Source organism: Callorhinus ursinus, unplaced genomic scaffold (assembly GCF_003265705.2).
Source record: "Callorhinus ursinus isolate GAN/ISIS: 27379988/994484 unplaced genomic scaffold, GSC_fseal_2.0 scaffold35, whole genome shotgun sequence".
Taxonomy (NCBI): domain Eukaryota; kingdom Metazoa; phylum Chordata; class Mammalia; order Carnivora; family Otariidae; genus Callorhinus; species Callorhinus ursinus.
In genome coordinates, this window is record NW_027397097.1 from 7,128,838 (window position 1) to 7,154,803 (window position 25,966).

The 25,966-nt window shown below is 40.1% G+C and overlaps 1 protein-coding gene across 1 annotated transcript in view; it reads right to left on the minus strand.

Annotated features, from left to right (window-relative positions):
• The window catches only part of INTS4 (integrator complex subunit 4), a 116,573-nt gene that overhangs the window by 76,302 nt on the left and 14,305 nt on the right, over window positions 1–25,966 (minus strand). The window contains exons 3-4 of the mRNA XM_025894321.2: window positions 12,106–12,223; window positions 5,638–5,744 (exon numbers count right to left, since the gene is read on the minus strand). Coding sequence (XP_025750106.1) covers window positions 5,638–5,744; window positions 12,106–12,223 — 225 coding nt within the window. The remainder of the gene's footprint in view (window positions 1–5,637; window positions 5,745–12,105; window positions 12,224–25,966) is intronic.

Consider the following 25,966-nt stretch of genomic DNA (forward strand, 5'->3'; position numbering starts at 1 on the left):
GCATTCCTAGAATGAATCCCATTTGGTTGTGGTGTATAATCCTATTTACAAATAGCTTATTTGGCTTGCTAGTATTTTGTTAAGGATTTTTACATCCATATTCATAAAAAACACTGGTCTAGAGTTTGCTTTTCATGTGAGGTCTTTGGTTTTGGTTTTAGGCTCATACTAACCTCATAGAATGAGCTGGGAAATGTTCACTCCTATTTTGGGGGAAAGTGAAAAACCGGTGTTCCTATTTAAATGTTTGATATAAAGCCATCTGAGGGTGAGCTTTTCTTTGTCAGTAGGTTTCTGTTTTTTTCATTCCTAATTTAATTTCTTTACTTGTTACAGGTCTATTCAGATTGTCTACTTCTTCTTGAGTCAGTTTTGGCAGTCTGTCTCTTTATAGAAATTTGTCCATTTCATCTAAGTTATCTATTTTATTAGCATATGGTTATTCACAATTTTCTTTTATAATCTTTTTTTATTTCTATCACATTGGTATTAATGTGCTCTATTTCTTTTCTGATTCTGGTAATTTTCTCTTTCTTTCCTGGGCAATATAACTAAAGGTTTGTCAATTTTGTAGATCTTTTCAAAGAACAAGCTTTTGGTTTCACTGACTTTATCCTACTGTTTTTCTATTCTCTATTTCATTAATTTCCACTCTAATCTTTCTTTTTTTTTTTTTTTTAAGATTTCACTTATTTATTTGACAGAGAGAGAGAGCACAAGTAGGGGAAGCGGCAAAGGGAGAGGGAGAAGCAGGCTTCCTGCCGAGCAGGGAGCCCAATGTGGGGCTCAATTCCAGGACCTGGGATCATGACCCGAGCTGAAGGCAGCTGCTTAACCGACTGAGCCACCCAGGGGCCCCTTCACTCTAATCTTTCTCATTTCCCTCCATCTGCATGCTTTATATTTAGTGCACTCTTCTTTTCCCAGTGTCTTAAGGTGGAAGGTTAGGTTACTGATTGAGATCTTTGACTTTTTTACCATAGGCATTTCGAGCTACAAATTTCCCTCTAAGCATGCTGTAGCTAAATCCCCCAAGTTTTCATTCATCTCCAAGTATTTTCTAATTGCTCTTTTGATTTCTTTTTTGACCCATTGGTGATATAGGAGTATATTGTTTAATTTCCATATTTAGGGGCGCCTGGGTGGCTCAGTTGTTAAGCATCTGCCTTCAGCTCAGGTCATGATCCCAGTGTCCTGGGATCAAGCCCCACATCAGGCTCCCTCCTCAGCAGGAAGCCTGCTTTTCCCTCTCCCACTCCCCCTGCTTGTGTTCCCACTCTCACTGTCAAATAAATAAAATCTAAAAAAAAAAAAAATTTCCATATTTAGGGGTCTCCCAAATTTCTTTGTTACTGATTTCTAATTTCATTCCATTGTGATTAGAGAACATACTTTGTATTATTTCTACCAAAAAGGTGAATGCTACTGTATGTGAATCTTATCTCAAAACATATTGTATGACAGGGCGCCTGGGTGGCTCAGTCGTTAAGCATCTGCCTTCAGCTCAGGTCATGATCCCAGGGTCCTGGGATGGAGCCCCACACTGGGCTCCCTGCTCAGTGGGAAGCCTGCTTCTCTCTCTCCCACTCCCCCTGCTTGTGTTCCCTCTCTCGTTGTATCTCTGTCAAATAAATAAATAAAATCTTAAAAAAAAAAAAACATATTGTATGACAAAATCACAGACAAAATGGCATTAGGCAATATAAATACTAACTGTAGCTATGTATCATGGTCTTTATTTACTTGAGTCTGCAAAAGCTTTTCACAGATCTACCATTTTCAAATGGTTCAAATTTTTACTCCATTATGAGCCTCTACAAACGGTGAAGAAACATACAAAACCCCACATGTGAAACTAGCAAAGAATATGAAAAGTTTATTCTGAAGGAAACAGAAATGAAACACAAATATGAAGCTTCACTAATAATCTTTTAAAAAGGAAATTTTAAAAATAATATTAATTAAAAAATAAAAGGAATTTTTTTTTTTAAGATTTTATTTATTTGTCAGAGAGAGGGAGAGAGAGACAGAAAGCAAGCACAAACAGGGGGAACAGCAGGCAGAGGGAGAAGCAGGCTCCCTGCATAGCCAAGAAGCCCAATGTGGGACTCGATCCCAGTACCCTGGAATCATGACCTGAGCCAAAGGCAGCCGCCTAACTGACTGAGTCACTCAGGCATCCCAAAAAGGAAATTTAAAGAAAAAACATTTTCCTCCTACCAGATTAATGGGTTTGTCATCTGTTTTAAAATATTAATACCCATGCCTCCTTTGTCATGTCATAGATTAAATGACCAGATAAGTGTGGGTTTATCTCTGGGCTTTCTATTCTATTCCATTGATCTAGGTATCTATTTTGTGCCAGTACCATACTGTTTTAATTATCACAGCTTTGTAGTATATCTTGAAATCTGAAATTGTGTTACCTCCAGCTTTGTTTTTTCTTTCTTAAGATTCCTTTGGCTATTCAGGCTCTTCTGTGGTTCCATACAAATTTCAGTATTATTTGCTCTGTGAAAAATGCTATTGGTATTGTGACAGGGACTGCATCAAATCTGTAGATGGTTTTGGGTAATATGGACATTCTGTGGAATATATTACGGGGAAATTATCTTCAATGCATGGTGTTGGGAAGACTGGACAGTTACATCTAAGAGATTGAAACTGGACCACTTTCTAACACCATACACAAAAAGAAACTCAAAATGGATTAAAGACCTAAATGAGACCTGAAATGACAAAAACGCTAAAACAGAACATAGGCAGTAATTTCTCTGACATGGGTCATAGCAACATTTTTCCAGATATGTCTCCTAAGGCAAGGGAAACAAAAGCAAAAATAAACTACTAGGACTACATTACATCAAAAGAAAAAGCTTTTGCACAGCAAAAGAAACCATCAAACAAAATAGAAACCTATTAAATGGGAGAAGATATTTGTAATTGATATATCTAATAAGGGATTAATATCCAGAATATATAAAGAACTTGTACAACTCAAAATCAAAAAACAATCCAATTAAAAAATGGACAGAGGTGGGGTGCCTAGCTGGCTCAGTTAAGCGTCTGCCTTCAGCTCAGGTCATGATCCCAGGGTCCTGGGATCAAGCCCCATATCAGACTCCCAGCTTAGCAGGGAGTATGCTTCTCCCTCTCCCTCTGCCTCTGCCCCCTGCTCATGTGCTCTCTGTCTCTCAAATAAATAAAATCTTAAAAAAAAAACATACTGGACAGAGGACATGAACAGACATTTTTCCAAAGAAGATATATAGATGCCCAAAAGATATATGAAAAGATGCTCAACATCACTAGTCATCAGGGAAATGCACATCAAAACTACAATGAGATATCACCTTACACCTATTGGAATGGTTAAAATTAAAAAGACAAGAAATACCAAGTATTGATAAGGATATGGATCATACATTGTTGGTGGGAATTTAAATTGGTGCAATCACTGTAAAAACAGTATGGAGGTTCCTCAAAAAATTAAAAACAGAAATACCATACAATACCCAAAGAAAATGAAAACATTAATTCAAAAAGACGTATGCTTCACTATGTTTACTGTAGCATTGTTTCCAATAGCCAAGATACGGAAGCAACTTAAGTGTCCACGGACAGATGAGTGGATAACGAAGATACACTGTGTCTGAGTATCTGTATGCGTGGGCATGTACACACACACACACACACACACACACACACACACACACACACACTCACGAATATTATGCAGCCACAAAAAAGGATGAGCCATGCCATTTACCACAATATGGATGGACCTAGAGGGTATTATGGTAAGTGAAATAAGTCAGACCGAGAAAGACAAATACCGTATGATTTCACTTACACATGGAATCTAAAAAAAAACAAAACCATAAACAAACAAGCAAAAAGCAGAATCGGAACTATAAATACAGAGAACAAACAGATGGCTGCCAGAAGGCAAGGGTTGGAGGAACTGGGCAAAATGGATGAAGGGGAATGGAAAAAAAAAACCAAAACAAAATAGTAATACCCAATGCGAGAGAGATACAGTGAAATTAGGCACTCTCATACACTGCTGGTGGTCATACAAACTGCAACACTCTGGGAACCAATTTGGCAAGTATCAAGAGCCTTAAAAAAAAACCCTAAATGCTTTCAACTAGTAATTCTACTATGTTTAGGAAATAAACCTAAATACAGAAAATATTTTAGACAATATTCACTGCAGTATTATTCACAATTTAAAAAATGGTTTTAATATAAATGTCCAATAATAGGAGAATGGTTAGGTAAACTATAGTTTAATTATTGAGCAAAATATCATGTACCCATTGAAACTGTCTACAAAATATTTACAAAATAAAATACTTCTGTTATAATGTCAGTGAAAAAGCAAAATGCAAAATCTTAAAAAAAAAAAAAAAAAGGGTGGGGCGCCCGGGTGGCTCAGTCGTTAAGCATCTGCCTTCAGCTCAGGTCATGATCCCAGGGTCCTGGGATCGTGCCCCGCATCGGGCTTCCTGCTCCGTGGGAAGCCTGCTTCTCCCTCTCCCACTCCCCCTGCTTGTGTTCCCTCTCTCACTGTCTCTCTCTCTCTGTCAAATAAAAAATAAAATCTTAAAAAAAAAAAGCAAACTGAAGAAACTGTTACCTCAAGCATTAACAATCCACTTCATAGGACACTTCTCACGAGCACAATCTCACAGACATGTTATTCTCTTACATGGTATATCTATATCTATATCTATATATTACTCTCTCAAACATACAATCTCTAGTTTTTTCCACTTAGGCTTTTAATATTGTACTTGTCAAAGTGTTCTAGGTTTGTTTGTTGTTGTTGTTTATTAAGATAAATGATACTCTTTTTCCTGGGGCTCAGACATAGTTTTCTAATTCCATAAATATAATATTCTTTCACAGTTCAAACACATTTGTCTTATATTCTCAAAATAAATTCGTCAGAAAGATTAAAAGTAAAACCAATTGTACAAGTTTAGAAGCTGTTATGTACAAAAGGCGGCTAATTAAAAGCTGCAAATTAAATCAAAAGGCACAGCTAATATACATGTATTTCTTTTATAGTTAGAAAAAAAACTAAAAAAATCTTCCCCAACACTTGTTTCTTTGTAGTTAGTCTGTTTATTGAGGCAATAAAGCATAACAAAAAAGAGTATGGGCTTTAGAATCAGAGAAACTAGAGTTTATACCCTGGTTCTGCAACTTTCTAGCTGTGAAATATTGAGCAAGTTAAACTCCCTAAACGGCAACGGCCACCTTTGTAAAACAGGGATAAGAGTACTTACCTAAAGGACTACAGAGAACACATGAAAAGCTGGATACAAACTACCCTAATAAGCAGAGTGCATGTATTAAGCACAGTATACATGGCAGCTATTATAATAATTTTCATTTCTTTTGGGAGGATGAGGAAGTTCATTTTGTAACAAGTTACTCAGCTTTATACCTAATCCAACATCAAGAAACAAAAGGATGGCAGCTCTTAAAACCATTATGCATCCTTGGCAATTCTTAGTTACAGATTCGGCATGGAGCTAAGCAGATCTTACAGCTCATACTACCTCTTAAGGCAATGCAAACTATTCAAGAAAGATGCAACCCTGTATCTAACCATCATGCTCTTACCTTGCAGGCTACATCAACTAATCGCATCTGGATAGCTTGATTCTCTGGGAGTTTAGTGCCAATTGCAAGCAAAGTGTCCAACAGTTGAGCTAGGACTTGATGAGACTCTAGAAAGGAAGATGAAAAGTTGGGTTGGAGAATTTCAAAAGGAGATCACTAGAGAAACTAAATTTACTTGGGTAAAAAATGTACATTTTTGTTAGCTAGGTTCCTCTATTCGATCCTTGAATTCCCCTCAACCAAAAGCTAAGTTCCTAAAAGGATCATGTCTAAAACTTTGAATCTGGGGCTCCTGCGTGGCTCAGTCAGTTAAGTGTCTTACTTTGGCTCAGGCCATGATCTCAGGGTCCTGGGACTGAGACCCCCGCACTGGGCTGCCTGCTCAGTGGGGAGTCTGCTTCTCCCTCTCTCTTCCCTTCTGCCCCTCTCCCCCCTTCTGCCCCTCTCCCTGCTTGTGCTCTCTCTCACATAAATAAAATCTTTAAAAAAATAAAAGAATAAAACATGAATCCTCCATAAGATTGGGCACAGTACTCCAAAACTGTTTAGTGCTTGATTAATTCAAGGGCTTTTCACAGCTTTCCAGATAAAATCCAAATTCCTTAGCAGGGCATACACACATACATACCAGTCCCTCCATGAGGTCTAGCTCTGCCCACCTTTCTAGCCTCATCTCTTTAAGTCTCCTCTAGCACCCTTTTTTCCAATTACTTATGATTTCATGTTCCCCTATCTTTGCTCAGGCTAACTTCCCTAGAATTCCTCCACCCATCCCCAGCTCCATTCTCAATCCCACTCCCCAGGAAGCACCTACTAATCTTGTAGTGTCACCTGCTATACAGAACTTTTCCTTCTTCCCCAACAAGAATTGACTATTTCCTCCTTTGTGCTTCCACTGCACCCTGTACACTCTAACATTTTACTATACTTATTTTCATATCAAACTAAACCAAGAGACTGAAAGATCCCTGAGGACAATGATTGTGTCTTATTCACCTTTGTATTCTCTCAATCCAGCACCACTCATTATATGCTCAATGAAGGTTTAGTTAAGTGGGCAAAGAGCCAAATCCAAATAAATCAATACCAATCAGCCAGATCTCTTCTTTGTCTAAATTCTCTTTTTTGTTCCAAATGTGGTTCTTTTAATGCTGGCTGTATACAGGAGGATTTTAGATGGCATTCAGATAATCATTTTTACATTAATAATTATGTTTTAAGGTACATAATGAAAATTGCAGTTACTATCTATTGATGTCACATAACACTAATTTTCTTTTACCCATCAAGATAGTATCTTTAAATTAACTAAAAAAAAATTTTGTCCACTTAAGAAAAATATTAAGTAAACTATAGTACAGATGTAAAACAAATATGTCAAAAATGGTGTACATAACATATAAAGTGACTAAAGCTCAGAAAACACGAGTGGGGCACTTGGCTGGCTCAGTCGGTAGAATATTCAACTTTTTTTTAAATTTTTTTTATTGTTATATTAGTCACCATACATTACATCATTAGTTTTTGATGTAGTGTTCCACGATTCATTCTTTGTGCATAACACCCAGTGCTCCATGCAGAACGTGCCCTCTTTAATACCCATCACCAGGCTAACCCATCCCCCGACCCCCCTAGAACATGCAACTCTTGATCTCAGGGTTGTGAGTTCAAGCCCACATTGGGTGTAGAGATTACTTAAAAATAAGACCTAAAAAAAGAAAGAAAGAAAAGAAGACACTGGCTACATAATCTCTTAGTAAAACTTCTAGTTAAACATAACAGATTGAACACATCTTTTATTATTCTTTCCTAAAATTTCATTAGTAAAAGAGTAAAGAAATTAAAAAGGTATAAACCTACAAACACCAAAAAAAAAAACCAAGAAAAACAAAAAACCAAAACAAACCCAGAGGAATAAAGGTAAGTACTCAAGAAAGGTAAATTTTTCAGAGATGAAAAACATCATAGATTAAAAAAAAGCTTTGGCAAAATGGAGAAATCTAATAGTAAATACGTACAGAGGAGGATATCCCTACAAAGCAAATGTATTCTAGCCATAATACCCCAAAAAGATTCAGGAATTGGGAGATTTAAAGCAACAACAAAAAGCAAAAATCGGGGATAAAGCAGGGATTTAGCTGAGGTCTCTGTAAGAAGCAGTTGGACCTCTGCCTCCCACCCTATACTACACGGCATAGTGGCCACTGAAATAGGAAGTATATTCTATATAGAAATTAGACTAGAAAGTTCCCAATTTGGGGGATACCAGGTGAGGACTGGGAAGAAGAGGAGATTAAGAGATAGTAACGTACTGATAAATGAGACACTTCCCCCCTCTCCCTAGCCCCCTTCAGCAGCTTTGACTCCAAAAAACACTGCAGTCAGGCATCCATCTGTCTTCCTCGCAGGAGATTTATGAACTCCAAAATGGAGAAACTGATGGGCCCCACAGAAAAACATGGAAGACACTAACATTTAAAAGTCCTCCAAAGTGGAGCACCGGGGTGGCTCAGTCGTTGAGCGTCTGCCTTCGGCTCAGGTCATGATCCCGGGGTCCTGGGATTGAGCCCGACAGCGGGCTCCCTGCTCCGCGGGAAGCCTGCTTCTCCCTCTCCTGCTCCCCCTGCTTGTGTTCCCTCTCCTGCTGTGTCTCTCTCCACCAAATAAATAAATAAAATCTTAAAAAAAAAAAAAGTCCTCCAAAGAGGTTCATCCTAGTACAGAGGCTACCAATTGACAAGCCCTGTCCCTTCACACAGAACTACCCATCAGCCTTTTAGTTCCTCGTCCTCATCTTAAATTTAAACGCAAAACCGAAGATCATCAAGAAGTCTCCAGTTCAAAAGAGACCACAAGGAGAAAAGGTACTTCGAGAACACAGAAGAAATATGAAGAAATTTCCAACGCTACCACACCACCCTTTAATTTACTTGTACAAAATGATTCTACATAACAACCATGAAAAGTTAGCTAAACCTTTTTTTTTTTAAGATTTTATTTATTTGAAAAAGACAGAGAGAGCAGGGGCAGGGGAGGGGGGTTTGGCAGAGGGAGAAGCAGACTCCCCGCTGAGCAGGGAGCCCAGTGCAGGGCTGGATCTCAGGACCCTGAGATCATGACCCAAGCTGAAGGCAGACGTCCAACCAACTGAGCCCCCCAGGTGCCCCGTTAGCTAAGCTTTTCTAAGCTTAACTCTTGCTTTTTTTTTTTTTTTTGTGGAACGTCTGTAAAACTTTATTGAGAGAATTACAACAGTGAAGTACCCCACATAAAAGTAGTCTGCATGTTTCAGCTTGTCCTTATTTAAATCTGGAGTAGTCCTTCACCTGCTTCCGGCATTTTAATGAGCTCTAAGAAGGGCAGACTTGGCCCCTTGACATTAGGGTCATCTTCAGTTATACCCCCAGCCTTTGCCTGAGGCAGCTCCTGGAGATCAGCTTCCAGGTCCCGTCCTTGAGCCATAGGTCCTCCTTCAACTTCCTTCCCTTGATCAGGTAGAATATCCTGACTCTCAGGTGGTGCCTCCTTTTGTTTCAGTTGCTCATCACTGGGTTGCTGCTCCTGCTGGTTAGAGCCTGGATCATCTTTTCTTTGTTTGGATCTGGATCTGGATCTGACTCGGCCACTCATAGCTCACCCAGTTGAATTCAGCTAGCGAGAAAGCTCATGGCAGAGAGAACACACCGCCTCGATGGATCTCAGCTCAGCTCACAGAATGCGGGCCAACTCTTGCTTCTAATAAATCACAAATCTATCTAAATCTTAAGCCCTAGTCTCTCTCCTGAGTTCCAGACCTATATTACAACTACAGGTTGGATGGACATCTCCACATGGGTAATAAATAAATTCTCAACATCTCTCCTCTAAATGATGTAGTTCACCAAACCAAATTCCTCGGAGCCACCAACTTATCCTTCTAAAACTAGACTTGATTATTCCATGCCCTTGCTCAAAAAAACTTCACATGGTTCCCAGTGCCTACAAAATAACATTCAAAATTCCTTAGCACTCAAGACTACCTACCCTTTGGCTTCAAAACACTTTACGAGTTTTTCTCCTAAAGCCCCTCACTCCCTGATGATCTCTCATGAAACAATTCAGTTTTTCAAATCTCTTATACGTGGCCAGTTCTCTAGCTTTTATCATAATGTTCCTACTTCTTGGCACTACTCCCATCTCTGCCTTTCCAAATGTGACTCTTCACTAAGCCTTTCTAGACCCCACCAGTCAGCACTTACTCACCCTCTCTTCTGTTCCCACAGTATTCTGATTATACCTCCTCTACAACAAGCTGTGTGTTTTCATTGCTGGTGTGATATGTACTAGAGAAGCAGAGATACATGACACCTAGTCCAGTGCTTGCCAAGGAATTGTGGAACTCATACATCTGATGAACTGAAATGAAGGACTTCTGGTCCACAGAGTGGCCCACACTGTTGGATTTTGAAAGTGAACACAAGACTGATAAATGAAAGACTCCTAATTCTAGTCTGTGCTTTATTCTAAGCCACAAATACAGGGTGACTTTAGCAGTCACTTTTCATCCCTGAAGTTCATGTTCCTTGGCAATGAAATAAAGGGCTTGAACTAGATGATCTTTATGGTCCCTTCCAGTTCTATCTTCTACTCTAAATCTAGGTGGCCAGGAACTGGAAACCAGGAGGAGACCTAGATTAAATCTCTCAAAGACAATTAAGTAATAAACATTAGAATAGTGGTACCTGGATGGTTCAGCCGGTTGAGCATCTGATTCTTGGTTTCGACTCAGGTTATGATCTCTGCGTCATGAGATAGAGGGACTGTCTCTGAGTTCCCTGGCCCTTTATTACTCCACTCAGTGTGGAGTCCGCTCAAGATTCTTTCCCTCTTCCTATGCCCGTCCACTCGTACTCACACACACTCGTGCTCTCTCTCTCTCTCCCTAAAATAAATAAATAGGGGCAACTGGGTAGCTTAGTCAGTTAAGCATCCGACTCTTGGTTTCGGCTCAGGTCGTGATCTCAGGGGTGTGGGACTGAGCCCCGCATCAGGCTCCACACTCAGCATGAAGTCTGCTTAGGATTCTCTCTCTCTCTCTCCCTCTGCCCCTCCCGCTTGTGCTCTCTTTCTCTCTCTGAAATAAATAAATAAATCTTTAAATAAATAATTTTTAAAGAAAAGAAACCTTAGAATATTTAACAAAAAGCAAAACAGCTATTTCCACGTATACTGCATATTTTTTTTAAAGATTTTATTTATTTATTTGACAGAGAGAGATACAGTGAAAGAGGGAACACAAGCAGGGGGAGCGGGAGAGGGAGAAGCAGGCTTCCCACCCAGCAGGGAGCCTGATGAGGGGCTCGATCCCAGGACCCTGGGATCATGACTTGAGCCAAAGGCAGACGCCCAACAACTGAGCCACCCAGGTGCCCTATATTGCATAATTTGAGTCTCTCTTTTTTAAGGTTAGGATGAGGTTTGCATCCAAATTAACTCTCTTATAATGTTTCTATCTTAGAGATAAAGTGTTTCAGTTAAACCATGGTCTATAAGAAAGAGCACGGCACTAAGTTCTCAGTTCTGCTACTCCTTAGCTAAATGAACTGACTTCCACTCACTTCATCTCTCTGGGACTAAGTTTCTATCATCCACAAAATGAACGAATTAGACAAGATGATCTCTATAAGGCCATTTATAGATGAATGAGTCTATGGCTCTATGAAATCCCCAATCTTACAGTGTGAAATTTTTGCAGGTATATAGTTAGCTTCTATAAGAACCGTCCATGGAAAGAAAGGATACTTTTGTACTAAGGCAATGTAATTGTTTTAGTGCTTTTAAAAGAAATGGATTTATTTTTTTGCCACTACCTACAAGAGCAAAAAGTTAGAAACATGCTACTGTATCAGTTGCTATTTAATGTATTATCAACACCTCAAATACTGTGAAGGTGATACAGAAACATGGAAAATATTATGAAGACGATATAGAAACATGGAAAAATGTATGTAATGTTGAGTATAGTAAAACACAAATAGTACATTCACTGTAAGTACAACCATACAAAATGTATATAAGTAAAAGGCAATATGTAAAACCTTGTTTTATGGAAATAGAAAGGGTATTTTTATAAAATTTTTCTTTGTCATTAATCTCTTACATTTATAAACTGTTGTCCAATATTTAAAGTCACATTTATTTAGATAAGTATACCCCAAGATGAAATAAAACTATTCTTTGAAACTATAATCAAAATTATATTTTCAGAAAACAGCAACAAAGGGTTTTTATTTAATTTTAAAATAAATATTAAAGCAAGGCACCAACTCTGTATTTTATCTTTAATGTAAATATATGTACATGTTTTATTGAATCATCCTCAAATTCTTTTTCAATAACAACCAAAACAAGGAAGTTTTGTCCCAAATTCTATATAGATGGAACTAAATATTTCTGCTCTGATTATATAGTTTTTAAATTACAACTTACTTTCATTCTGCAGGATGTTAATGGCATCATCCATAATGCAGTCTGGTGAAAATCCAGCAGTCTTTGATAATAAACCCAACAATGATGCAATTTTCAGTCTCACAGATGGATCATTCTCCTGGAACAAAAGAGGCTGTTGTTACCTTGATGTGCTAGTCTCAGCTAACCAACAAACAGGAACACGGGAAACTAACATCTCAAAAGTGATTCAATGATCCAAGTTTTCTAAGGTTTTATTTCTGAGAAATTAATCTTATAAACTTCAGGGGAAAGAGATTTTGTCGATCAGTATGTTACACCTAAATACTGCAAAGTGAATGGGAATTTATCTGATACCATTACCTTCTTTTTTTTTTAAGATTTTATTTATTTATTTGAGAGAGAGAGAAAGTAAGCAAGAGAGAGCACAAGCTGGGGAGGGGGCAGAGGGAGAGGGAGAAGCAGACTCCCCACTGAGCAGGGAGCCCGATGCAGGGCTCCATCCCAGGACCCTGAGATCTGAGATCATGACCCAAGCTGAAGGCAGACGCTTAACCAACTGAACCACCCAGGCGCCCTGATACCATTACCTTCTAACCAGAAACATGCTTTTAGGATTAAAAGTGCCCTTCTTCCACTGTGCAGCCACCTCAGACATGAAGTGCGGCAAGCTGCCCCAACACTGCCAGCACGGGGCACCCAACACTGCTGCCAGCACCGCTGCTCCCGGAGCCTCTGGAAACTGGCTGCTACAGCTACCACAGCCATCACCAGACACAATCTCTCACCGAACCTGCTCTTTTGGATCACCACATCCTGATTACAAGTCGGAGGCTGGTGAATCTAATTGGCTGGGTCTAGGGCCTGGGCCTGGGTCTCAGGTGCAAGGGAGACTAAGAAATGAGTAGTCTCGCCCTTTCAGCCACAATACTGGGAGGTGGTCTCCAAGTTGCACCAACATTCCTATAGTGAGAAATTTCTCCCAAGGCAAAAAGGAACACATCCTTTTGTTCATCACCATATCTCAAGTTTGTAGCACAATATGTGGCACTATGTAGATACACATACTGAACATACATATATGTGAAATGAAAAACAAAATGTACTTCGCCAATGCTAAGATTAGGTCAGCACATTTCTATACCAAAGACAAAATTACTTAAATGTATGCTCAAAAGATGAAGTGCCTTCTAGATATGACCAACTCCCCAGTTCCCACCTAGTTTCTAAGGAAGTGACAAAGCACACCAAGGAGGCCTGAAGCGGGAGGAGCAGCAATAGATATGGAGTAGGAAGACCCAGAATCCTGGCAAGCCGCTTACCACGTATATAACCTTGGAAAAGTCGTTTTCTTGGGAATTCAATTGTGGGGAAGAGAAAGGGCTTTGAAATTAACCAGATCTAGGTGTAAAGCCTGGACTATGTCTTGACATAAGCCCTATGTCTTGAACAGGCTAATTAACCTCTCTAAGCCTCATCTGTGACATGGAACTAGTAACAACCTCAGAGGGCACTGAGAGGAAAATGACTAGCACAGGAATGGCACACAGCACACAGTCAGATGTTACTGCCCTCCTCCCTTCCTCTCCCTGATCATCAATCCTTTCATGCAGAGGGTAATAAAATCTGAACTGTACCACCCTGAATATGGTACTCAGAGAGGTACCCTAAAGAGCGAGTAAAAAAACACATGAACGGTAAGTCTAGAATATTGGAAATTCCACAGGGTGCATGCCCTTGTTTTTAAACAAGAAAAAACGGCATGCGAATGAAAAAAAAGGTGGAGGGCAAAAATGCTACAGATTCTTAAAAGAGACTTAAAGAGATAAATTAACCAAATGCAATGTGTGAATTTTGCTTCGAACAAACCAACCATACAAAGTCTTCTTTTAGAAAATCAATGAGGTGCGCCTGGGTGGCTCTGTTGGTTAAGTGTCTGACTCTTGATTCCGGCTCAGGTCATGATCTCAGGGTCCTGGGATGGAGCCCCATGTAGGGCTCTCTGCTCAGTGCAGAGTCTGCTTGAGCATTCTCTCTCTCCCTCTCCCTCGGCCCCTTCCCCATGCTCATGCACACGTGTGCACACACACGCTCTCTCAAAATAAATAAATAAATCTTAAAAAAAAAGACAGTCAGTGAAAACTGAACATGGCGTAGGTATTATATGCTATTAAAAACTGTTGTGGGTTTATTTTAAAGTCCTAAAACAAGTCCTTATTTTTTAAACATAGATAATTAAATATTCACAAGTGAAATGATATGCTGCTTCAGATGTGCCCAACCTCCAAAAAGTGGCGGAAAAGGCATCAAAACAAGAATGGCAAAAAGCTGATAACCACTGAAGCTGGATGAAGAAGACCTAAAGGCTTATATTATTTTCTCTCTTTTTGTATGTTTGTGAAGCTACCAAACAAAAGTTAACTTTTGGGAAAAAAATCACATGAAAGTACTATATTCTATCTAAAATGGTTAATTAATTTATTCCTTCAACATACATACAAGAAGCACCTACTATGTGCCAAGCATTATTCTAGCTACTGGGGATACAATGGTGAATAAAGCAGAAGCAATTTCTTCTCTCATAGATCTTACAGTCAAATGGATAAGACTAGCAAAAGAATACATAATTTCACAAGGTAAACATTCTGAAGAAAAATAAAGTGTGCAATGGATTAAAGAGTAATGTGGGGAGACTATTCTAGATAGGACAGTGAGGAAAGTTCACTCTGAGGACCCAACTTTTGAGAGAACACTTAACTGAGTCAGACAGAGAGCCATAGGAAGATTTAGGGAAGCAGCGTTCCAGGCAGAAGAAAGGTGCAAACTCAGAATATGGGTAATTCTAAAATGCTGTATATAAAACTCCAGAAAAATGCATACAAAACTGTTAGCAGTGATTCTCTCCAGAGTAATCTCTGGAGAACGCATTTTGTTTTTTAACTTTTTTTGTTTAAGATTTATTCACTGGGGCGCCTGTATGGCTCAGTTGGTTAAGCATCTGCCTTCGGCTCAGGTCATGATCCCAGGGTCCTGGGATCAAGTCCCGCATCAGGCTTCCTGCTCAGTGGGGAGTCTGCTTCTCCCTCTGCCTGCTGCTCCCCCTGCTTGTGCTCGCTCTGTCAAATGAATAAATTAAAAAACAACAACAACAAAAAAGGCTTATTCATTTATTTAGAGAGAGAGTGTGAGCGGGGGGGGGGGGGGGGGGCAGGCGCGGAGGGAGAGAATCTTTCAAGCAGACTCCCTGCTGATCGCAGAGCCCATTATGGCCCAATCCCACAACCCATGAGATCACAACCTGAGTCGAAACCAAGAGTCAGATGCTCAACTGCCTGAGCCACCCAGGCACCCCATTTTTTAAGTTTTTTTATTTGCAAAGGCAAATCTCATTCATTCACACGTTTCTTCAGTGCTTGAATTTGTTACAATAAATATTACTGCTGTAATTTTTTTTAAGATTTTATTTATTTGACAGAGAGAGAGAGCACATGAGAGAGAACGAGTTGGGGGGGTCAGAAGGATAGGGAAGAGCAGACTCCCTGCCGCGCAGAGTCTGACTCAGGGCTCGATCCCAGGACCCCAGGATCATGACCTGAGCCAAGGGCAGACGCTTAACTGAGCCACCCAGGTGCCCCAAACTGTTGTAATGTTTAAAAGAGTGTAAATTTTTAAATCTACACAAATATATACAACCCTTCAAAAGCTCCCAGTTTTATACAGAAAGAAGTGTGAGCTGCTCAGCGTGCCACAAAGGCCTGCAAAGACTTGCCACTATGTCAGCTCCCACAATTCCCTACCAGTGATGCCATGCTGCTTCAAACTTCTGTACCTCCACTTAAGACAGTTCCTCTACCTAGGCTGCCTTCCCTTTCTCCCACACCCACCCCCTCCTGCCCCTTAGGTGTATAACCCCAGGAAGTCATCTCTGATCCCTGAACTGGACATGGAACAACCTTGCACAACCCTTTATCATGCCATTCACTACAGTGCATTGTATTTGCTTGTGATTGTGTATTTCCCCCAACTGGCCTGTGAGCCACAAGTGACTAGCAAAATGCCAAGAAAGCACTATGTACATTCTGATAAAATAAGAGTACAAGAAAAGGAAGAGCCAAGTGTTCTCCTTAATTCACTCAGTAAATTATCTTATCTGTTCAACACGGATTTCCTGCACACTAGGAGCCCCCCATACCAGGCCATGGGGATACGCTGCCCTCATGGAACTTAGAGGTTGATGGGCAAGGCAGACATTTATTAAGTAATGTCCATTTAATAATTACAGAGTTGGAAAGAAAAAATACAGCGTTCTATGAAAGCATATGACATATCAGACAGGACTTTAAAATAACTACGTATTACGGTCAAAGAGATCCTGATCTAATTTGAGGCAGAGGAAAAAGAATGAATCAATGCTCTGAGTCATGAAAGAATACCACAACTTTCAGAACTGAAAAAAGGGCAATGTGGCTAAAATGTACATTGACATAAGATGAGGCTTTTTTTTTTTAAAGATTTTATTTATTCATTTGAGAGAGACGGAGATAGCAACTGAGATAGCGAGTGAGAGCACACACAGGGAAGAGAGGGAGAAGCAGGCTCCCCGCCGAGCAGGGAGCCCGATGCGGGGCTCGATCCCAGGACCCTGAGACCATGACCTGAGCCGAAGGCAGACGCCCAACCAATTGAGCCACCCAGCCGCTCCTAAACGAGGCTTAAGAAACTAACAGGCACCACATCTTTTTGAGAATTATGGCAAGTATCTCTCTGAAAATGCCTACTATGAAGCAGGAATTCAACACATATTTGTTCACTGTTGAATAAACAAAGGAAAAATCTTTGTCCTAAGAGCAGTAAAAATCCTTTGATGAACTAGCAACAGGAGAGTGACATTAACAGATTTGAATTTTTGAAATATCAATCCAGCCTCAATATAATGATTGGGTTGGAAGGGGCAAAACTAGACAGAGACAAATTAAGAGTATACTGCAATAGTCCAGCAAAAGACATTAGCAAGACTTCCACTTCTGTTGAGGGCAAGGCTAGATAATTCAGACCAATCTTTCTGCCGAGGAAAACTAGAAAAGTACTACGAATGTAAAAAAAAAAAAAGTGTGCACACCCATACACATACATATATGAAAACATATATAGGTGCGTGTATATACATATGTGTATTTGAAAGTATTAGAAAACTAAGATAAACTAAGAAAGAACTAGGATCATGCAAGGAAGGAACCCAGAAAGGTTCGCCTAGAGTGTGGGGCTGCTTTATCTTCAGGCTTCTGCTAACTGCGGGAGTGAGGGAATGGAGAGATGAGGGGCAAAGTAAACGGTGCTTCTGACAGCCAAGTGAGGCCAGAGGGGCAATGGCTAGAGTTTAAGTCTAAGGGTACAAGGGTGAGAAGGGGCAGCCTAATAAATCCCATCACTTTGGATTAGAACCCCAAAAAGCTACAACAACACAAATAAGAATGAAATAAAAATACACAGACTTTGGTAGGGACTGCAGGTCAGCTCTGAATCATCTTAATTCCCTAAGTGAGAATTTTTCCTGGATTTCTAGACCGAAACAAATATTCTCTGGCTTAAAATTAGTCATCCTAAGCCTCAAATTATTTTTACAAACAATTTTGGAAATAGACTGCCTAATACAATAAGAAATAAAGCATGACAGCAGATCAGATAACATGACTAGACATGATAAGGACACAGCCAGAGGAATTCATTTATTGGAGTTATCAGAGATTTTAAAATAATTCTGCTTATTATGTTGAAAGAGATAAAGACAACATGAGAATTTCACCAGAGAACCAGAATTTTTTTTAAAAAGGAAATTATAGAAATGATAAAAAGCAGGGACGCCTGGGTGGCTCAGTCGGTTAAGCGTCTGCCTTCAGCTCAGGTCATAATCCCAAGGTCCTGGAATCAAGCCCCACATCAGGTTCCCTGCAGAGAGCCTGCTTCTCCCACTCCCTCTGTCTCTCCCCCTGCTTGTGCGCGCTCTCTCTCTCTCTCAGATAAATAAAATCTTTTTTAAAAAATTTCACTTCAAATTTTTGAAAATTTCATGTCGTAATATCTAGGCTAACCAGTAAAAAAGTATAAAAGAATGTTTAACTCCCAACCTAAAGATGGAAAGAATTTAAAAAAAAATTCAAAAGATGGCAAGAAACAAGAAAAAGGAACATTAAACAGGTAAGGTAAATATAACGCATTTAATAAGAGGATGGTTTTAAATCCACATATATCAATATTTACATTAAATGTAATGAACTAAATGATCAATTTTTTTTAAATTTTTTATTGTTATGTTAATCACCATACATTACATCATTAGTTCTGCATGTAGTGTTCCATGATTCAATCTTTGTGCATAACACCCAGTGCTCCACGCAGAATGTGCCCTCTTTAATACCCGTCACCAGGCTAACCCATCCCCCCACCCTCCTCCCCTCTAGAACCCTCAGTTTGTTTTTCAGAGTCCATCGTCTCTCATGGTTCGTCTCCCCCTCCAACTTACTCCCCTTCATTCTTCCCCTCCTGCTATCTTCTTCTTCTTTTTTTTTTAACATATGTTGCATTATTTGTTTCAGAAGTACAGATCTGTGATTCAACAGTCTTGCACAATTCACAGCGCTCACCATAGCACATACCCTACCCAACGTCTATCACCCAGCCACCCCATCCCTCCCACCCCCCCATCACTCCAGCAACATTCAGTTTGCTTCCTGAGATTAAGAATTCCTCATATCAGTGAGGTCATATGAGACATCTCTTTCTCTGATTGACTTATGTCTCTCAGCATAACACCCTCCAGTTCCATCCACGTCGTTGCAAATGGCAAGATCTCATTCCTTGTGATGGCTGCATAATATTCCATTGTGTATATATACCACATCTTCTTTATCCATTCATCTGTCAATGGACATCTTGGCTCTTTCCTCAGTTCCGCTATTGTGGACATTGCTGCTATAAACATTGGGGTGCACGTACCCCTTCGGATCCCTACATTTGTATCTTTGGGGTAAATACCCAGTAGTGCAATTGCTGGATCATATGGTAGCTCTATTTTCAACTGTTTGAGGAACCTCCATACTGTTTTCCAGAGTGGATGCACCAGCTTGCGTTCCCACCAAGAGTGTAGGAGGGTTCCCCTTTCTCCACATCCCCGCCAACATCTGTCGTTTCCTGACTTCTTAATTTTAGCCATTCTGACTGGTGTGAGGTGGTATCTCATTGAGGTTTTGATTTGGATTTCCCTGATGCCGAGCGATGTTGAGCACTTTTTCATGTGTCTGTTGGCCATTTGGATGTCTTCTTTGGAAAAATGTCTGTTCCTGTCTGCTGCCCATTTCTTGATTGGATCATTTGTTCTTTGGGTGTTGAGTTTGGTAAGTTCTTTAAAGACTTTGGATACTAGCCTTTTATCTGATATGTCATTTGCAAATATTTTCTCCCATTCTGTCGGTTGTCTTTTGGTTTTCTGGACTGTTTCTTTTGCTGTGCAAAAGCTTTTTATCTTGATGAAATCCCAATAGTTCATTTTTGCCCTTGCTTCCCTTGCCTTTGGCAATGTTTCTAGGAAGAAGTTGCTGCGGCTGAGGTCGAAGAGGTTGCTACCTGTGTTCTCCTTTAGGATTTTGATGGACTCCTATCTCACGTTTAGGTCTTTCAACCATTTGGAGTCTATTTTTGTGTGTGGTGTAAGGAAATGGTCCAGTTTCATTCTTCTGCATGTGGCTGCCAATTTTCCCAACACCATTTGTTGAAGAGACTGTCTTTTTGCCATTGGACATTCTTTCCTGCTTTGTCAAAGACTAGTTAACCATAGAGTTGAGGGTCCATTTCTGGGCTCTCGATTCTGTTCCATTGATCTATGTGTCTGTTTTTGTGCCAGTACCATGCTGTCTTGATGGTTACAGCTTTGTAATAGAGCTGGAAGTCCGGAATTGTGATGCCGCCAGCTTTGCTTTTCTTTTTCAATATTCCTCTGGCTATTCGGGGTCTCTTCCGATTCCATACAAATTTTAGGATTATTTGTTCCATTTCTTTGAAAAAAGTGGATGGTATTTTGATGGGGATTGCACTGAATGTATAGATTGCTCTAGGTAGCATTGACATCTTCACAATGTTGGTTCTCCCAATCCATGAGCATGGAACGTTTTTCCATTTCTTTGTGTCTTCTTCAATTTCTTTCATGAGTATTTTATAGTTTTCTGAGTACAGATCCCTTGCCTCTTTGGTTAAATTTATTCCTAGGTATCTTATGGTTTTGGGTGCAATTGTAAATGGGATTGACTCCTTGATTTGTCTCTCTTCCGTCTTGTTGTTGGTGTATAGGAATGCCACTGATTTCTGTGCATTTATTTTATATCCTGCTACTTTACTGAATTCCTGTATGAGTTCTAGCAGTTTTAGGGTGGAGTCTTTTGGGTTTTCCACATACAGTATCATATCATCTGCAAAGAGTGAGAGTTTGACTTCCTCTTTGCCGATTTGGATGCCTTTGATTTCTTTTTGTTGTCTGATTGCTGTGGCTAGGACTTCTAGTACCATGTTGAATAGCAGTGGTGAGAGTGGACATCCCTGCCGCGTTCCTGACCTTAGGGGAAAAGCTCTCAGCTTTTCCCCATTGAGAATGATATTCGCTGTAGGTTTTTCATAGATGGCTTTTATGATATTGAGGTATGTACCCTCTATCCCTATACTCTGAAGAGTTTTGATCAAGAAAGGATGCTGTACTTTGTCAAATGCTTTTTCTGCATCTACTGAAAGGATCATATGATTCTTGTTCTTTCTTTTGTTAATGTATTGTATCACGTTGATTGATTTGCGGATGTTGAACCAGCCTTGCAGCCCAGGGATAAATCCCACTTGGTCATAGTGAATAATCCTTTTAATGTACTGTTGGATCCTACTGGCTAGTATTTTGGTCAGAATTTTTGCATCCATGTTCATCAAGGATATTGGTCTGTCACTCTCCTTTTTGATGGGGTCTTTGTCTGGTTTTGGGATCAAGGTAATGGTGGCCTCATAAAATGAGTTTGGAAGTTTTCCTTCCATTTCTATTTTTTGGAACAGTTTCAGGAGAATAGGTATTAATTCTTCTTGAAATGTCTGATAGAATTCCCCTGGGAAGCCATCTGGCCCTGGGCTTTTGTTTGTTGGGAGATTTTTGATGACTGCTTCAATTTCCTCAGTGGTTATAGGTCTGTTCAGATTTTCTATTTCTTCCTGGTTCAGTTTTGGTAGTTGATACATCTCTAGGAATGCACCCATTTCTTCCAGGTTATCTAATTTGCTGGCATAGAGTTGCTCATAATATGTTCTTATAATTGTTTGTATTTCTTTGGTGTTGGTTGTGATCTCTCCTCTTTCATCCATGATTTTGTGGATTTGGGTCATTTCTCTTTTCTTTTTGATAAGTCTGGCCAGGGGTTTATCAATCTTGTTCATTCTTTCAAAGAATTAGCTCCTAGTTTTGTTGATCTGTTCTACTGTTCTTTTGGTTTCTATTTCATTGATTTCTGCTCTGATCTTTATTATTTCTCTTCTCCTGCTGGGTTTAGGCTTTATTTGCTGTTCTTTTTCCAGCTCCTGAGGTGTAGGGTTAGGTTGTGTATGTGAGACCTTTCTCGTTTCTTGAGAAAGGCTTGTATTGCTATATACTTTCCTTTCAGGACTGCCTTTGCTGTATCCCAAAGATTTTGAACAGTTGTGTTTTCATTTTCATGGGTTTCCATGAATTTTTTTAATTCTTCTTTAATTTCCTGGTTGACCCATTCATTCTTTAGTAGGATGCTCTTTAGCCTCCATGGATTTGAGTTCTTTCCGACTTTCGTCTTGTGACTGAGTTCTAGTTTCAAAGCATTGTGGTCTGAAAATATGCAGGGAATGATCCCAATCTTTTGGTACCGGTTGAGACCTGATTTGTGACCTAGGATGTGATCAATTCTGGAGAATGTTCCATGGGCACTAGAGAAGAATGTGTATTCCGCTGCTTTGGGATGGAATGTTCTGAATATGTCTGTGAAGTCCATTTGGTCCCGTGTGTCATTTAAAGTCTTTATTTCCTTGTTGATCTTTTGCTTAGACGATCTGTGAATTTCAGTCAGGGGGGTGTTAAAGTCCCCCACTATTATTGTATTGTTGTCAATGTGTTTCTTCGCTTTGGTTATTAATTGCCTTATGTAATTGGCTGCTCCCATATTCGGGGCATAGACATTTACAATTGTTAGATTTTCTTGTTGGATAGACCCTTTAAGTAGGATATAGTGTCCTTCCTCATCTCTTATTACAGTCTTTGGTTTAAAATCTAATTTGTCTGATATAAGGATTGCCACCCCAGCTTTTTTTGGTGTCCACTGGCATGGTAAATGGTTTTCCACCCCCTCACTTTCAATCTGGGGTTGTCTTTGGGTCTAAAATGAGTCTCTTGCAGACAGCATATCGATGGGTCTTGTTTTTAAATCCAATCTGATAGCCTGTGTCTTTTGATTGGGGCATTTAGCCCATTTACATTCAGGGTAACTATGGAAAGGTATGAATTTAGTGCCATTGTATTGCCTGTAAGGTGACTGTTACTGCATATTTTCTCTGTTCCTTTCTGATCTATGCTGCTTTTAGGCTCTCTCTTTGCTTAGAGGACCCCTTTCAATATTTCTTGGAGGCCTGGTTTCGTGTTTGCAAATTCCTTTAGTTTTTGTTTGTCCTGGAAGCTTTTTATCTCTCCTATTTTCAATGACAGCCTAGCTGGATATAGTATTCTTGGCTGCATATTTTGCTCGTTTAGTGCTCTGAAGATATCATGCCAGTCCTTTCTGGCCTGCCAGGTCTCTGTGGATAGGTCTGTTGCCAATCTAATATTTCTACCATTGTAGGTTACATATCTCTTCTCCCGAGCTGCTTTCAGGATTTTCTCTTTTGTCTCTGAGACTCATAAGTTTTACTATTAGATGTCAGGGTGTTGACCTATGTTTATTGATTTTGAGAGGGGTTCTCTGTGCCTCCTGGATTTTGATGCCTGTTTCCTTCCTCACATCAGGGAAGTTCTCTGCTATAATTTGCTCCAATATACCTTCTGCCCCTCTCTCTCTTTCTTCTTCTTCTGGGATCCCAATTATTCTAATGTTGTTTCGTCTTATCGTATCGCTTATCTCTCGAATTCTGCCCTTGTGATCCTGTAATTGTTTCTCTTTTTCTCAGCCTCTTTATTTTCCATCATCTGGTCTTCTATATCGCTGATCTCTCTTCTGCCTCATTTATCCTAGCAGTTAGTGCCCCCATTTTTGATTGCACCTCATTAATAGCCTTTTTGATTTCGACTTGGTTAGATTTGTTCTTTTATTTCTCCAGAAAGGGTTTCTCTAATAACTTCCATGGTTTTTTCAAGCCCAGCTAGTATATTTAAAGTCATGATTCTGAACTCTAGGTCCGACATCATACTAATGTCCGTATTGAGTAGGTCCCTGGCTGACGGTACTATCTCTTGTTCTTTTTGCTGAGGTGATTTTTTTCGTCTCGTCATTTTGTCCAGAGGAGAATAGATGAATGAGAGAACACAATGCTACCAGGTTAACAACGTCCCCAGCAAATATACTCTAAACAAATCAGAAAAGACCTGAAACCAGGGGAAAAGAAAGGGAAAGAAAGAAAAAAGAAAGAGAAAAGAAAGAAAAAAAAACAAAAAGAAAAAGATAAAAACAAAAACAGAACAACACAAAAAACAGAGTATGATCAAATATGATCAGGCTAGTACATAGATCAGTGCCACACACTAGATTTTGGGTGTATTTTGGTCTGTTAGAAAAAAGTGCCTCCTAAAATTTTAAAGGAAGAAAGACTTATATATGTACAAAATAAGGATTGATACAATGAAGGGATGGAAGATGACTGTAAAGATGAAAATTATAAAAGATTTTATAAAAGAGATTGATAAGAAGTTGTCTGAAAAAAGAAAGAAGAAGATGTAAAAAAAGACAAAGAAAAAGAAAAACGAAAGAAAAAAAAGGTAGAGAATGTGATCAGGCAGGAGACTAGAACAAAGCCATACACTAGTGGTTTAGGGCATATTTTGATCTGTTAGAAGAAACTGTATCTCAAAATTTTAAGAGAACAATTTATATATATACATATATATATATGCCAAAAATAAGGGTAACTACCATGAAGGGATAAAATATGACTCTAAAAATGAAAAATAAAAAATGTTTTTTTAAAAAAAGGGATTGATAAGATGTTGGTTGAAAAAGGGAAAAAGAAAAAATAAAAAAAACAGTTAAAAAAATTAATTTTGAAAAACTAATGAATCATGGTAAAAAAAAGCCATGAATTCTATGTGCAGTATTCCCCTAGCGCTGGAGTTCTCCCATTCTCTTTGATCGGTAAACTTGGTCTTGGCTTGCTGGCTGTTCGTGCTGATCTTCTGGGGGAGGAGCCTGTTGCCGTGGTTCCCAAATGTCTTTGCCGAATTGCCCTGCCCTTGATGGTCTGGGCTAAGCAAGCTGCTCGGGTTTGCTCTCAGGAACTTTTGTTCCCTGCAAGCTCTGGTACAGCTTTGGAGGACCAGGGTGAAAATGGTGGCCTCCCAATCTCCACCCGGAGGAGCTGAGAACTTGTGGCCCCGCTCCTCAGTGCGCCCCCAGAGAAAAGCAGTCACTCCCGTCCCCCTGGTCTCCGGCCGTACCGTGCTCACCCAGCCTGTGACCGAGCATTTCTATCTCTGGCACTGGACCCTGTGTGGAGTCTCCAAACCCAGCAGATCCCTGCGGTGCACTTCTGCACCACTCCTCCCTGGGGAGGGAGGGGAGTCTCCCCGGGGAGGGAGGGGCGTCTCCCCGGATCTGCCGCTTGTTGGGTCCCTGCTGGAGGAGCAGTGGCCCGACTGGGCCGCGGATCACAGTTTATGGCAACCCCGAGCTGAGAGCCCGCACCTCGGTTCCGTCTCTGCAGCCGGCTTCCCTGCTCCAATACCTGGGAGCTCTGCTGCACTCAGGCACCCCTGGTCTTTCTGTGACCCCGAGGGTCCTGAGACCACACTGTCCCGTGAGGGTTCCACCCCCCCCCACTTAGCCACTGGAGCGCCGTCCCTCAGCGGAGCGACTTCTAAAAGTTCCGATTTTGTGCTCCGCGGCTCCACCGCTCGCCAGAAGCGGCCGCCGGAGGCCCCCTCCCCTGCGTCTATCCTCCCGAATATCGCGTCGGATTCACTTCTCCGCACATCCTACCTTCCAGTAAGTGGTCACTTCTCTGTTCAGAGAGTTGTTGCTACTCTCTTCTTCAGTCTCCTGTTGAGTTCACAGGTGTTCAGAATGGTTTGATCCCTATTCAGCTGAATTCCTGAGACCAGACAAAATCCAAGTCTCCTACTCCTCCGCCATCTTGCTCCGCCCAATAAATGATCAATTTTAAAAACAAACATTTTTTTTTTTAACTGACTACATGTTGGGGAGCCTGGGTAGCTCAGTTGATTAAGCATCTGACTCTTTTTTTTTTTTTTGGTTGATCACTGTATATTCTATGTTTTGTTCTATTTTTTTATTAACATATAATGTATTATTTGTTTCAGGGGTACAGGTCTGTGACTCATCATTCTTACACAATTCACAGCACTCACCATAGTAAATGCCCTCTCCAATGTCCATCACCCAGACACCCACCCCCCTCCACTCCAGCAACCCTGTTTGTTTCCTGAAATTGAGTCTCTTATGGTTTGTCTCCCTCTCTGGTTTCATCTTGTTTTCATTTTTCCCTCCCTTCCTCTATGATCCTCTGTCTTATTTCTCAAATTCTTCATATCAGTGAGATCATATGACATTTATCCTTCTCTGACTGACTTATTTCACTTAGCATAATACCCTCTAGTTCCATCCACATCGTTGCA